Source organism: Microcaecilia unicolor, chromosome 5, assembly GCF_901765095.1.
Source record: "Microcaecilia unicolor chromosome 5, aMicUni1.1, whole genome shotgun sequence".
Taxonomy (NCBI): Eukaryota; Metazoa; Chordata; class Amphibia; order Gymnophiona; family Siphonopidae; genus Microcaecilia; species Microcaecilia unicolor.
In genome coordinates, this window is record NC_044035.1 from 112648533 (window position 1) to 112664661 (window position 16129).

A 16129-nucleotide genomic window follows, 5' to 3' on the forward strand; every position below is an offset into this window, starting at 1 on the left:
TCTGCAGAACTGTTGGGGAGATGGGATGCTGGTCCAGGCTGCATGGAGACCACTGCACTGGCACCTCTCATATGGAGGGGGAGCAGTCCTCCCAGCGCCGATGCTTCTCGGGTGCCAAATCCCTCAGCTCCCTGAAGATCCCAGCACTGTGTATCGAGGGGGATCAATGACAATGCTTCTTGGCCTTCACCTGAAGTTGGTCATCGAGGCTCCTTGGTGCTAAGGATGTCGAATCCTCCCACTGCCTTGAGGTCTGGTCCAATGCAGGTCGGTCCTGGGGGTTCACAGCAGTCGGCGCAGAGGCAGGTGGAGACCCACTTGATGCACAATTACTCCCAGTGTTGACAGGTCTAGCAGCTATATGGACCGATACTCCAGACACAAGTGCAACACCTGATGCTGAGGATTCGGATCGGGCTCCAAAAATCTTCTCTCACTGAGCCACTATAGCCAACTGAGTCCTTTTCTTCATGTAAAGACACAGGACATAGTTGGAAGGGCTATGATCAAGACCCAAACACTGAAGACACCAAGAATGGGTGTCTCTACCAGAGATGATCCTATTGAACTGGGAACAGCGCTTAAAGCCACTGGGAATTTTCATGAACATGAAAGGAAAACCTTTTGTGGCCAAATCAAAGGCTTGATGGTGCTAAAAAGGGGCAAAGCACCAGAGAAAAAAAAGGGAGAATCAGACCAAATTCAAGGTCTAAACGTGGCCTAGTGACACGGGAAAAAGAAAGGAAACTTAAAAGCAGGAAAAAACTAAAAAATAAGGGAAGGGTAAAGGAAAAATCCCAAACACAAGAAAGAAGAAAAATACAGCATCAAAGAGGCCAAAAAGCACTCAAGCTCTTTCAAACCAGGCTGTGAGGAGCAGAGAAAAAAAAATGGCGCCCACTCCCCACCACAGTAAGAAAAGAATTGGTGGTCTCGTGATCTCACGGCGGGTGGGAAGGTACTTGCGCATGCATAGTAGAGCCAAGTCTCTCATTCCATTAAGCTCTTTTCAACTTGATATAAGCTCCAAACTGAGCAACGCAGATAACGGTACCCACATGTGAGAATTATAGGCCTACTTGTCCTTGGCGAAAAGATATGCCATAACAGGTAAATGTCTCTGGTACCAGCCAAACCAGATCACAAGTACCCAGCAACATCCCACAGAATAGATGATTCTCGATTTCCCACATTCAGAGACAAGCAGTGGCTAACAGTTTATCAAGTTTTCCTCCAGAAACCGGTCTTTCAAACCATGTTGATGTGAAGCCATGTTCTTTTTGAAATATCCTTGTAAATGTGCTGTAAATTATCTATTAAATGTGTCTTTTTTTGACCCAGCACGATTACTTTTCTTTCTAGTAGGAGTATCCTTGAAGGGGGATTAAGAATATCCTTTCTAGAGTTTACAGTGTCTGAACCCTCTGAAGATTAGTTTTGCATCTAGGGCTGATAGATGTGCTGCTAGTCTGCATTTTCTTTGTTTCTTTAATACAGACTTGAATCTCTCAAAAATGATAGACTGTAGTCAAATAATATTTTTTTCTTGAGATGACTTGCTGTACAAGTGTATACTTGGTTTGAAATATTTATAAATATAAATAAAACTAAAACAACTCAACAACTTTAAGATGCAGAGTGCAATGAAGCAGCGAGAAGGCAAACCAGTTTTTTGTGCCAAGTGCTACATGTATGGTTATCTATCAGTTGGTTAGAGGCTGTACGTGTGCACTTTGTGCAAAGAACTTCTGGCTCTCAGAGAACAAGTCTGGTCTCTGGAGTAGAGAGTTGCACGAGAACAGGGTTCACGGGATTCCCGCGGGGACAGAAGCAGTTCTGCGGGGATTCCGTGGGGATGGAAGCAGTTCTTGTGTAGTTCCCGTGGAAGTGTATGCTGCACTTGCGCCAGCCTCTCACCTACCGAGTACCAAGTTCTTTGAGTGCTGTCTCCTCCTCCTTGCTTTAACAGCACAGTTGTGGAAAGCCTCCATTAAGGAGGTGATAGAGATACAAATGGTGATGAAATTCAAAAAGGCTTGGGATGAATACAGAGGATCTCTATTTAGAAAATGGAAGTTATAAAAAGCCTAAACTTAAATGGCTGCATGTGTGTGGATGTGTCGCGTGACACTTACATGGTGACTCTGGCTGTACGGTCTGTCTCTCATATATGGCAATCTGGTTTGGGATGGGCTGGAAAGGGTTTAGACAGCAACTTTAGTGGCTGGAACATGAGGACAGTTCTGGGCAGACTTTTACGGTCTGTGTCAGCAAATGAGACTCCAGCAGCTGGAACATAAGGATAGGGCCAGGCGGACTTCTATGGTCTATGTCCCAGAAACGCCATAGAAAGACCATAATCAAGTATATAATATCACATTCATTGTTGATTTAATCATGACTTGATAATGAATTCTGACTATTGGGCAGACTGGATGGACCGATCCGGTTTTTATCTGCTGTCATTTACTATTACTATTAATCCTCTTTGCTTCCGGGCTTATGCGCAGACCTCAGCTCTGACATAAGCACGAGCATCAGATGTCAACTAACCTACTGGCGAATGCATGTGGTGATCTCTTAGCACACAGTGCCAGTGAATCAGAGAAGTCTTATATGTGCGCACCAGAGTGTTCCAACTTCCGTTCCTTCCTTGCCTGCAGTGCTGCGGCTCAAACCCAGAGACAGAGAGCTGACAGGAATTTTTTTTAATGTACCATTAAATTTTTGTGGGTAAGGACAGGTTAGATTCTTGCAGGGACGGGTAAGATTCCCTACGGGGACGGGTTGGATTTCTGTCCCCGTGCAACTCTCTACTCTGGAGGCTAGGGCAGCAGACTTGGAGGAACTGAGGCATGTAAAGAGGTAGAGGATACCTACACAGTACAGTAGTCCCACCTCCAATCTTGCAGCCCCTTCACTGCCTTAAAGGAGAAAGGAGGAGAGCTACAACCTGCCCTTCAGGTGATCCATTATCCTCTTGCACCAAGGACACCTTTCCAGAAGTGCACATATGCATGCCACTGTAGTTGTCAATTAAGTCGTTAGGAATGTAGATAGCTGGATAACTGGTAGACATGATTATGGTAACTCGCCTACCTAGCACAAAGAGTGGGGAAATGCATAAGTATTAAGTGGTACATTTAAAACAAATTAGAGAAAATTATTTTTTTTTCACTCAATGCATAATTGACTTCTGGAGTTTTGTAACTGGGTTTAAAAACCAGTAAGTTCCTGGAGGAAACATCCATACAATGTTAATATAGGCTTGGGGATACTGACTGTTTACTCCTGGGAATAAGCAGCATGGATATCTCCTTGTTGGGATCCTGCCAGGGACTTGTGACCTGGATTGGCCACTGTTGAAAATAGGATACAGGGCTTGATGGACCATTGGTCTCCCTTAGTGTGGAAATTAAGTTCTTAACTTTGTCCTGGAGAAAGAAACTCATTGAAACAAAATGTAATTTAATGTTACAGCCATTTTCTGCGATTGCAATGTAATTCTGTAGGTGCAATGAGTTTGTGCTTGATCTTGTCAACTAGGATACCGCAACTTACCAATGTAATTTACACAATCTGAAAGACTTCGTGATGCAAATGGTCCTTCATAGGCAGTCCTGCTTTTATCAAATAAATACACCATGTAGCTGTCCCAGCCTCTCTGGAAAAAAAAAAAAAAAAGAGACCCAAGCTGACTCATAAAACTGAGCAGTTTACAAATTAAATTAAAATCCAAAATAGTAGGAAAGAAACTACATCATTTGAGACAGGAAAGAGTAAAGCAATCAAACCAGAACAATCAGCAGGGGCGGGGGGAGGTTGGGAGAGCAGGGAAAAAACAGGGGATGGTGATAATAAGCCAGATGCATCTCAATGTTCATTCCAGAGAAAAAGCCTGCTTAAAAAGTTACATTTTCAAAGCTACTGCATCATATCTATGTTAGCTGAATGTTCTGATGCATGTTTATTAAGTGTATCATTAGTATTATGCTAACATTGTATTATATCTCTGATATTTGAATTCCAGTGCTGTTAAATGTGTATATTTTTGATACTGTTTCACAGCAGTTCTATTATTAGATTTCAATTTACTGTTTTCAAGTTTACCTCTTTTATGTATTTAGTTTATTCTTGGCTATTTTACTATTGTTATGCTGTTAACAAAATTGTATTTTTATGTTAAACTGTACCTTCTGTACACCGCCTTGGGTGAATCTCTTCATAAAGGCAGTTAATAAATCCCAATAAATAAATAAAAATACCTTAAACAGTTTATGGTTCAGCCCAGAGAGAGAGAAAGAGCATTCCAATAAAAGGAAGCACAGAAAAAGAAAGCACAGTGATGTGTACGTTCAAACTGGGCGGTCTTTGGGTTAAGGAGAACTAGACGGTAGTCACTGATAAAAAAACGGAGAAGATGAATAGACTCTTCACTAGATTGTCCTGACATAATCCTCCTGTCCACCCTCCTTCCCAACCCAGTCTGGAACCGTGTCCCAGCAGTCAACATGGTGCCAGTAAGCCACAGTTCCCCTGAACTCTGACAGCTGCTCTACACTTACACCAGAAGGACTTATGTTTTGCTATTTTGCTAAGGAGTATATGCTGACTGCAAACTGTGCACACCATTTGCTAAAAGGGTAGGCTAACATGCAACTTGCATGATTTCCAAATAGCTTGCACTGTTGCCATTCAGTGCCAGTACAGGTTGCAGATGCACAAACACCTCTGTCACAATCCAAATGATCTTTTATACAGAGACAAGCATTTTGTTGTAATCTGTAATGAAATTTTCTGATGTGGTCCAGGTACACTTCAGAGGTGTTGTCATGGACTAACAAATTTTTTTGACCTTCCAACTATAGCAAGGGGCATTAGACACATCACGAGTGAAGTAAAGAGTGAAAATGCATCAAATATTTCATTTCTATATAGCCTCTTACACAGGGAAGGACATAAATTAAGATTTTCCTTACTATTCCATCTATGACACACTGTGAAGCAGGTTTACGGGGATCCAGAGATGTCCCCATTTCCGACAGTAGCTCTTGATTACAAGCACATATCCCAGTTTCTATCTCAATACGAGACTGAAGAGAGTGAAGACTTTCATCAGGATGCAAAAGGAAAGAAATAATTTTTGCAGAGGTCATGTTTAGGATGTGTACAATCTACAGAAATAAAAAAGAATATGCACAATTTACTCTGAAGTCTGCTATACCTTAATAATATTGATATCTTTAATAAAGCAACAGAGATACAAATTATCAGTTATATCTAATTGATTTCCCTGAAAACCAGACCCATTTGTGGCTTATGAAAACTACTGAAAGTCATTCTCATCTTAGAATAGACTGAGCATGTAAGGAGTGCCATGTTCAGCTTCAAGATTGCAGTGGTAACCACAAGAACAGACTTTGAGTGGAGGGAGAAGTATCCAAAAGAATGGTAGAATTCAAACAAACAAGGGACAAACATAAAACCACCACAGAGGTTCGAGGAGGTCGGGAAAAGACCTGTGCCAGTACAGCAAACATGAACAGGGACAGACTGGATGGGTGAAGCAATCCTTATTTAAAAACACTTCATATGTTAGAAGCACAATGCACTAATCTGTAGACTAGTCCAATAACATATATATGGTGGCATCTTAACTTTGAGATGGCAATATATCTGGGTTTCTACCACCTCTTTATTCCGGGTTCACCTATTATCACCTATATTAAATATAGCTTTCCCTCCAAAAATTCAGGCTACTGCACTAATCGCAGTATTACTTTGACCTGCAAGCAGCTGTTCACAATAAAGACTTCTTGACATCCTCTTTGGATCCACCTCACTATTTTGTTTACTGCTCACGGTTATGTGAAGTTTGCTCCTCTTTTTTGCTTGTCTAGGTATGCCTTTTAAACACGGGGAGGACATCTTGGTGGTAAAACATATATTTAGGTCTGTGCATTTAAAAAAAAGCCCTACCATTTTACAGATGTTCAGCAAAAGCAGAGCTTTTCTACAATAGGTGGGATGCACACCAGAAGCAGCCATTTTACAGTTGGAGCGCTGAATGTATAAGTAGACCTACTAAGAAATGTGGTCATTTTGAAGTTTTTGCATGTAAGGCAACATTAGATCTGACCTAGCTAAAAGCAATCCAACAGATGAAAACTTGACTATAACTCAAGAGCATGCTCAAGCTCGGACCCAATTCAGGGAACTACAGCAAACCAAATATGGGAACTTTTCAACCATTATCATTTGAAGGCACAAAATCACTGCTACTAAAATGCTCACACTTGCACTGCTTCCTAGACCACTGCCCGGAATTCCTGTTCCAGTCCAATCCACCAGAGGTTATCCAATGGCTAACAGATTGCCTCAATAAACAGCTAGATGCAGGCTCTCTTCCTCTAGACATAGGCAAAATCGTGCTCACACCATTACTGAAGGGCACAGAGTTAGATATAACCTCTACAGCAAGTTATCGCCCAGTCGCAAGCATACCACTTTATCAAAATGCTGGAATCTAATGTTAACAATTTTCAGAATATCTGGAAATTTTTTCTACTTTATATCAATCCCAATTTGGATTCAGATCCGCATACAGCACTAAAACCCTGCTCTTAGTACTAACAACATATGTCAAACAATACCTATGTAAGGGGAATCAGGTTCTACTACTTCAGTTCAACATCTCGGCAGCGTTTGACGCAGTGGATCATGCAATGTTACTCGAATGACTGAATCAGACAGGAATAACTGGACCAGTCCTCAAATGGTTCAACAAATTCCTCTCAAACCAAAGCTACTCTGTAAAACAAACCAAACACCTTTCAAACGACTGGATCCTGAAATGTGGTGTCCCTCAAGGATTCCAGTTATCTCCTATCTTATTTAACTTCATGTCCTCCCTCAGCTCAATACACTTGGGCTTAGGAGAGCTATTACTATCATATGCTTATGACATCATGCTCCTTCTACCGCTGACACCTCCACACCAAGATCCAATCCAATGACAATCGGGATGAAAAATATTCAGACCTGGGCTTTGGCATACAAACTGAATGCAAAAAAGACCAAGATCTTTTTGGTTCCAAAACCAAGGAGTTGAAGCCACAACTTCAATAACACTACCCAACAACAGAACCTTCCTCATAGAATCAGATGTCCTCCTAGATTCCTCCCTATCATTCTCATCCCATATCAACCAACTATGGAAGAAAACAAAATGAGACAACTACATCTAATTTGATCATTTTTTGATCAAAGGGCCTTTGCTCTACTGGTCCAAATTCTGATCCTACCACATCTGGACTACTATAATTCTTATTTTTTTGTATTAAGATCCAATATCAAAAAAACTACAGATCATATAGAACACAGACAGTGACAAAGTTCAGAAGAATCATAAGAGGTAGAAAGCTAAAGAGGAGTGGAAGCCAAGGAACAGTGTTTTCCGTCGTGGTGCGTCGGGCCGCTGTTCCGCTTATGCCTTTTCTCATCAGCAAGGATATGTTGACCATATTGCCTTGAGGCGCAACATACCTAAGAAACCAGCTCCATTAGATTCAGTACTAGGAGGCAATGCTGCAGAACTGATACAGACTAGGAAAATGAGTTGATTCACTTTCAAGACTTTCGGCGGAGGTTTTTAATTGAAGTGATTGCACAACAAAAATACAAACAAGTCTTTTTTTTTTTTAATGAAATGAAAATACTACTTGGGACTTTAAGAAAAACAACAAAAAGCTTAACTTGACAAAGATATAATATTCTTACTCTCTTCTACAGTATACCACTGCTTGGTTGTAACTTGTGATAGAAGGAGAGCATCACCCTGGTGAAGAAGGAAGTACTCCTGTAGCCAGGTCCTACCCACCAGGGGATGTACTATCCTCTCGCACCGAGGATATGTCTCCAAGTGCTGCCCGGGAGGGAAAGGTTAGGACAGCTGTTGTAGTTGGTGATTCGATCATTAGGCATATAGATAGCTGGGTGGCTGGTGGACGTGAGGATCGCCTGGTGACTTGCCTGCCTGGTGCGAAGGTGGCGGACCTCGCACGTCACCTAGATAGGATTCTAGATAGTGCTGGGGAGGAGTCCGCTATCTTGGTACATGTGGGTACCAATGACATAGGAAAATGTGGGAGAGAGGTTCTGGAAGCCAAATTTAGGCTCTTAGGTAGAAAGCTCAAATCCAGATCCTCTAGAGTAGCATTTTCTGAAATGCTACCTGTTCCATGCGCAGGGCCCAAGAGACAGGCAGAGCTCCAGAGTCTTAATGCGTGGATGAGACGATGGTGCAGGGAGGAGGGTTTTAGATTTGTTAGGAACTGGGCAACATTCTGGGGAAGGGGGAGCCTATTCTGAAAGGATGGGCTCCACCTTAACCAGGGTGGGACCAGGCTGCTGGCATTGGCATTTAAAAAGGAGATAGAACATCTTTTAAACTAGAAATGGGGGGAAGGCCGACAGTCGCTCAAAAGCGCATGGTTCGGGAAAAGGTATCTTGCAAAGATACCTCACAAACAGGGAAGATAGGGTTTTTGGATAGTGAGGTTGCACAACAGACCGTAGGCCAGGTGCCCTTAAATACAACTAAAGATCAGACAAAAGATGGCAAATCAATAGTGTCAGGTACTAATCATCATGCAAATAGGAACAACAAACATACTCTGAAATGTCTATATGCAAATGCTAGAAGTCTAAGAAATAAGATGGGAGAGTTGGAATATATTGCACTAAATGAAAAATTGGATATAATAGGCATTACTGAGACCTGGTGGAGGGAGGATAACCAGTGGGCCACTGTCATACTGAGGTACAAAGTATATCGTAGTGATAGGGTGGACCGGACTGGTGGAGGGGTAGCATTGTATATTAACGAGAGCCTTAACTCAGATAGATTACGAATTCAGCAGGACACAAGTCACACCTTTGAATCATTGTGGGTTGAAATTCCATGTATAAAAGGGAAAAAAAACGGTGATAGGAGTGTACTACCATCTGCCTCGCCAGGACGAGCAGGTAGACGCAGAAATGATAAAAGAAATCAGAGACGCAAACAAAATGGGCAATGTGATAATAATGGGTGACTTCAATTATCCAAATATAGACTGGGTAAATGTAACATCGGGACAATTCCTTGATGAAATCAAGGACAGCTTTATGGAGCAGCTGGTGCAGGAGCCGACGAGAGAAGGAAAAATTCTAGACTTGGTCCTTAGTGGAGCGCATGATCTGGTGAGGGACGTTATGGTACTGGGGCCGCTTGATAACAGTGATCATAATATGATCAGTTTTGATATCGACCTTGAAGTAACTATACACAGAAAGTCAAATACGTTAGCGTTTAACTTTAAAAAAGGAGACTATGATAAAATGAGAAGAACGGTAAAAAAAACAACACTTAGGGGGGCAACTGAGAGAGTAAAAACTGTACAACAGGCGTGGACGCTGTTCAATAATACCATCCTGGAGGCCCAGGCCATACATATTCCGCGAAATAGAAAAGAAATACGGAAATCCAAAAGACAGCAGGCCTGATTGAAAAGTGAGGTGAAGGAAGCTATTAGGGCTAAAAGAAACGCCTTCAGAAAATGGAAGAAGGAACCGTCTGAAAATAACAAGAAGCAGCATAAGGAGTGTCAATGCAAATGTAAGGAGCAGATAAAGAAGGACAAGATGGACTACGAAAAAAAAGATAGCATTAGAAGCAAAAAAACATAGTAAAAATTTTTTTCAGTATATTAAAAGCAGGAAGCCGGCAAAAGAATCGGTTGGGCCGCTGGATGACCGAGGGGTAAAAGGGGCGATTCAAGGAAGACAAAGACGTAGCGGAGAGACTGAATGAATTCTTTGCTTCGGTCTTCACCGAGGAAGATTCGGGTGGGATACCGGTGTCGGAAATGGTATTTCAAGCGGACGAGTCTGAGAAACTTACTGACTTCACGGTAAACCTGGAGGACGTAATGGGGCAGTTCAGCAAACTGAAGAGTAGCAAATCTCCTGGACCGGATGGTATTCATCCTAGAGTACTGATAGAACTGAAAAATGAGCTTGCGGAGCTACTGCTAGTGATATGCAACTTATCCTTAAAATCGAGCGTCGTACCGGAAGATTGGAGGGTGGCCAATGTAACACCGATTTTTAAAAAAGGCTCCAGGGGAGATCCGGGAAACTATAGACCGGTGAGTCTGACAACGGTGCCGGGGAAAATGGTAGAGGCTATTATTAAAAACAAAATTACAGAGCACATCCGAGGACATGGATTACTGAGACCGAGTCAGCACGGCTTTTGTGGGGGGAAATCTTGCCTGACCAATTTACTTCAATTCTTTGAAGGAGTAAACAAACATGTGGACAAAGGGGAACCGGTTGATATTGTGTATCTGGATTTCCAAAAGGCGTTTGACAAGGTACCTCATGAAAGGCTACAGAGAAAATTGGAGGGTCATAGGATAGGAGGAAATGTCCTATTGTGGATTAAAAACTGGTTGAAGGATAGGAAACAGAGAGTGGGGTTAAATGGGCAGTATTCACAATGGAGAAGGGTAGTTAGTGGGGTTCCTCAGGGGTCTGTGCTAGGACCGCTGCTTTTTAATATATTTATAAATGATTTAGAGATGGGAGTAACTAGCGAGGTAATTAAATTTGCTGATGACACAAAGTTATTCAAAGTTGTTAAATCGCGACAGGATTGTGAAAAATTACAAGAGGACCTTACGAGACTGGGAGACTGGGCGGCTAAATGACAGATGACGTTTAATGTGAGCAAGTGCAAGGTGCTGCATGTGGGGAAAAAAGAACCCGAATTATAGCTACGTCATGCAAGGTTCCACGTTAGGAGTTACGGACCAAGAAAGGGATCTGGGTGTCGTCGTCGATAATACACTGAAACCTGCTCAGTGTGCTGCTGCGGCTAGGAAAGCGAATAGAATGTTGGGTATTATTAGGAAAGGTATGGAAAACAGGTGTGAGGATGTTATAATGCCGTTGTATCGCTCCATGGTGCGACCGCACCTTGAGTATTGTGTTCAATTCTGGTCGCAGCATCTCAAGAAAGATATAGTAGAATTGGAAAAGGTGCAGAGAAGGGCGACTAAAATGATAGCGGGGATGGGACGACTTCCCTATGAAGAAAGATTAAGGAGGCTAGGGCTATTCAGCTTGGAGAAGAGACGCCTGAGGGGAGACATGATAGAGATATATAAAATAATGAGTGGAGTGGAACAGGTGGATGTGAAGCGTCTGTTCACGCTTTCCAAAAATACTAGGACTAGGGGGCATGCGATGAAACTACAGTGTAGTAAATTTAAAACAAATCGGAGAAAATGTTTCTTCACCCAACGTATAATTAAACTCTGGAATTCGTTGCCGGAGAAAGTGGTGAAGGCGGTTAGCTTAGCAGAGTTTAAAAAGGGGTTGGACGGTTTCCTAAAGGACAAGTCCATAAACCGCTACTAAATGGACTTGGGAAAAATCCACAATTCCAGGAATAACATACATGTTTGTATGTTTGGGAAGCTTGCCAGGTGCCCTTGGCCTGGATTGGCCGCTGTCGTGGACAGGATGCTGGGCTCGATGGACCCTTGGTCTTTTCCCAGTATGGCATTACTTATTTACTTATGCACTAAACTGAATTGGTTACCCATAGCTGAAAGAACTAGGTTTAAAGCCACATGTCTAGTCTTTCAGATTCTGCATGGAACTACCTCTTAACTATCGATCAATATCTCATCTGTCGGCAGAAGAGGTTAAAAACTTACCTTTTCCCAAAGCCTACTACATAACAATCTCCACTCATCAAACTCCCTGATGACTACTGAACTACTATATGTAACACCTACCACTTTCACACCCCTATAGTGCTAGGCAGATAACATGTATCAAACAAAATAGCATTCACCCAATGTCCTTCTTACAATACTGTACCAATTGTATCTAACCAACAAGATTATACTCACACAATGTCCTATTTATAATATTGTACCAACTTCTGCCCCACTGATGATGTAAACCTCACTGAACCCTGAGAAGGGGATATTAGCGGTATATAAGACCTGAATTGAATATGAACTGAACGCATACCTCAACTAGCCAATGTAACTTAATTACCAAAGGGGACATCCTGTCATATTTGAGAGCAGAAAAGATAAGGTGAGCTACATGTTTTGGATGGTCTGTAACATTTTTAGCAGCGATTTCTGACATTCCAGATACACTACATTACAGCAGCCCAGCTGGGACAACAAAAGACTGTACAGCAAGTCTAAAAACTGATAATTCCAAAAACCCACAGATTCTTTGTAATTTTCTTTAATAAAATAAAAGCTTTTTTTTTTAATCAGGGAGTTCACCTGTAAATCTGGAGGCAAACTATAAATCCATGTAACTCCATATTATTTTCAAGCTTAACTCAAACTTAAAATTGGGGTTGGACATTTTCAAAATGCTATCATTCCATTTGTTTACGTACTTGACCTAGTAAAAGGAATGTGTTTTTATTTAATTTCAACTTACGTTCCGGAATCCATTGTTCCAGTATGTCAAGACTACTTGCTACCTTGTGCACCATCTCCCCAGCAGATGACAATATTAGAAGAACAGTGATGTCATTTGCTTTTTAAAATCTTTGCCACAACTGCAACCTGAGTGTCAGCTTCTGTCGTGTCTTGAAGGCTTCCCCTGGCGCAATCAGAGCAAAGGTTTGCAGGCCAATCTCTAAGAGCCGGCCACAGAACTCAATCTGCACCCTTGAGGGCTAGGCCAAATCCTGTTGCACTAGCTCAAACTGTAACCACCTGCTGGAGGCAGGTAAATAGGATTTCAGGGCTGCACCACTACTTATGCATCTGATATTACTTTTCAGTAGTGTCCTCTGCCTCCATCTGCTAAGTTGGGGGCACAACCCACATGTCTGAATTGGCCTAGCTGATAAGGAAGGGCAGATTTTGTAAAATGCATATCCGCAGAGAACTGATTACAAAACCAAGTTCCAAAATGCAAACCTTTGGCATATTCAGATGGTGTTAAAAACAAGAGGGGCAAGCAAATTTCCCCTCACATTTTCCTATAAGTCCAGGTCCAAATGAGAAGGTAAAAGAATGGCATGACTTGAAGCAGGTGTAAATGCTCACGGAGAAACTTTCCACATTTTGTACATGTGTATTGCCATTCTAAAATAAGAAATGCACATACGCTTGGAAGGAAGGAGTGTCGAAATGATGCCTAGAAAACACCTCCCAGAAATCTGTGTGCACAACACTGAAAATTACTCTCTAAAGAGGTGATTTTAGAAACACATTTCCACAACTACAACAGTGCTCTATCCAAGGAAGTAGCTTTTATAAAACTGCCAACCTAACATGCAGTTTGTGCAAACATACAGTATGTTTACTCAGCCCGAGTAGATGGTTTCACTGGAACAGTGCTGGGGAGGAGACTGCATTTGCATGCATACTTTTGAAATGTTGACAATATATACATGAATTAACCCAGGAATTTTCTGTATGCTAAAGACAATAAGTATAAGCACATGAATTCCCTAGTGTAACTTTCAAATGGCACCTTTTTATGTATGCATACAGTTATAAAATTATCCTCAGAGAGCAATTTCCATACTGTCCCCATAGCTGCAAAGTCTGCAAATACTTTTTACCCTTGGATTCTGCAACAATTTTCACTTTGAATAAAGCGCAGGAGGGGGGGGGGGGGGGGAAAGGACCTACAGACACTTGCAACTCTTGTTTTCTGCAACTATTTTCCAACCAAAACACAAATGCTTTTCAAAATAAACAAAATTCTTTCAAACCCTGCTTCATGGAACACCTTCCAGGTTAAAAAAATATGCAAATTATACTAGCAGCACACTTACCTACATAAAGGGTACGTGGTTTTCAAGTAGAGGCTGACTGAATTTCGATCTTGGCACCAAAAGCAGCCTAAAATTTGGGTTTCGAGAAACCTGAAACTATAGCCCCAGGCCTCCTACCACTCCATCCTCCTTGCCCCCCCCCAGTAGGCCCTCCCCAGGCCTATCTTGTAGAGGCCCTGGTGGTGCAGCAGTGCCTCTTGGCCCCTTTCTCTGCACTGAAAAAAAATGGTGGCTGTGGGAATGGCCTGAGCAGCAGCGACTTGCTTATTTAGTTTCATCCAGAACCAAAATCGCTGGTTTCAGTCAGCCTCTAATTTTCAAGTAGTCCATTTCTATGAATAAAACATTTTTACCCACCAGAATGGCTTTGAAAATTGCCTTCAAAAGTGTTCCAAACAATGGGGCCCTTTTACTAAAGCTTAGCATGCACTAAGTGCCAAGTTTCTTATTTTATACCTATGGGTCACATGGCACTTAGTGCACACTTATGTCTATTAGCATGCGCACTAAGCTTTAGGAAAAGGGCCCCAATACTATGAGCATCTTCTTTCTCTGCTGGTTAAGCAACTGAATGCACTCACTAAAAGCCTGACCTCACAAGGCCAAACATGAAGAAAACTGTCCATTCAAAACTTAAGTCATATTGGGATATAACAAAATCCATTCGACTGAATATTATTCAAGATTATAAAATATAATCTAACCTTCAAGTTTAGTATATGATCCATTAATATAAAGCATTTAGGACGATTTGAATGTAGATCTGTTTCTCCACCTCTCTGCTGCATATCCCAGTTCAGCATAAGTTGCAACCAATTCTCCATGGGTTCTACGATAATACTAAGATGACAAATGAACACACATTACACAATTTTTTAACTTTGTTGATGGGTTAAACTGTTCCTTTAAATTATTACAACTTTTAGCAAAAAATCCTAGAAGACACGGGATAGCATTTCCATTCAACAATCTAAAAGACAAACGGCTGCAGTGGAAAGCCATTCACCAGGACCAAACAGGCCTGAGTTTACTATGGAGTGATGCAGGCAAGGAGGGAGGGCAGCTAGCTACTGAAGTTGTGGCTCCTGCCAGCCAATGAGCAGCATTAAAGGAATACCTAAGAGTTGCCACTGTTCTAGGCACAGGGTTGGCAAAGGTTACTGTAGTTACTCAGGCATACGGCACTGGAGGAGAGGTGTCGAAGATGGCATGCTATAAAAAGGAAAAGAAAAAAAACATATACTAAAGTGGACCTTGTTTCTAACCCAGTGCTTTCCAAACCTGATTCTGGAGGCATCTGTCAGTCAGTCAGGTTTTCACTATATCCACAATAAATATTCATGAGAGAGATCTGCATGCAGAGGAGGCAGTGCATGCAAATATCTCATGAATTTTCATTGTTGATATCCCAAAAACCTAACTGGCTGGGGTGCCTCCAGGACCAGGTTTGGGAACCACTGATCTAACCATTATATAATACTACAAAATAACTGAATGCTATAGCATTAGTTTAACAAAATGGGCTTATTTTTAAAAGATTATACCATGTATCTCCCTCAGTTCCGCAGTTATAAATAAAACACAAGTTGTAACAAGCACATTCTCTAATTTTCTTTTAACTTATACCATTGCAAAATTACACCGAAAAGTAGATCAGAATTGCCATTCACTAACCTCTATCTACTATTACTATATATCAAATCATATTCTTTAAGGTCCTATTTCTCAAAACTGTTTTTTTTAAAGATACGGTGGAAAAAATATCAAACTATTATTTTAGTACATGAAAACCTGTGCCATTTTTATTATTACTTGCAACACTGGATTTACATTTAGTACAGAATTACAATTATATGAGTTAAGGGAAACAAACCTGGATCTACAACTCACTGATCACTAAATATGCTGACTGGAAGAGTCATCTCCCGATTTCAAAGGTTTGGACCAAGTAGCTTTGGTACTAATTAATGTAAGTCTACCTGTAACAAGTACATTCCTGCACACAGTGGATAATAAAGGCACACAAGTGAGTGATGTCAACCAATGGTGCCAATGCGGAGCAATTCTTACATTGCTATGGAAAAGCCTAGCCAGCCTTACCGAACATATATAGGAATTCCCCCCTCAATTGTCATGCGGTGTTCCCCAAGTCTCATTTAATAAAGAACGCAGCTTCAAAAGGGGTAGCTAAGAAGGAATGCATGACTAACTCTCTATGGAGAACATAGCTGGCTTTTAGAACAGAGTCCAACT

General features: G+C 41.5%; 1 protein-coding gene across 1 annotated transcript in view; it reads right to left on the bottom strand.

The window, feature by feature from the left end:
• Positions 1-16129, bottom strand: part of CHUK (component of inhibitor of nuclear factor kappa B kinase complex) — a 169713-nt gene that overhangs the window by 64554 nt on the left and 89030 nt on the right. The window contains 3 exon segments of the mRNA XM_030203200.1: positions 3562-3664; positions 4980-5174; positions 14581-14716. Of these exon segments, the coding sequence (XP_030059060.1) occupies positions 3562-3664; positions 4980-5174; positions 14581-14716 (434 nt within the window).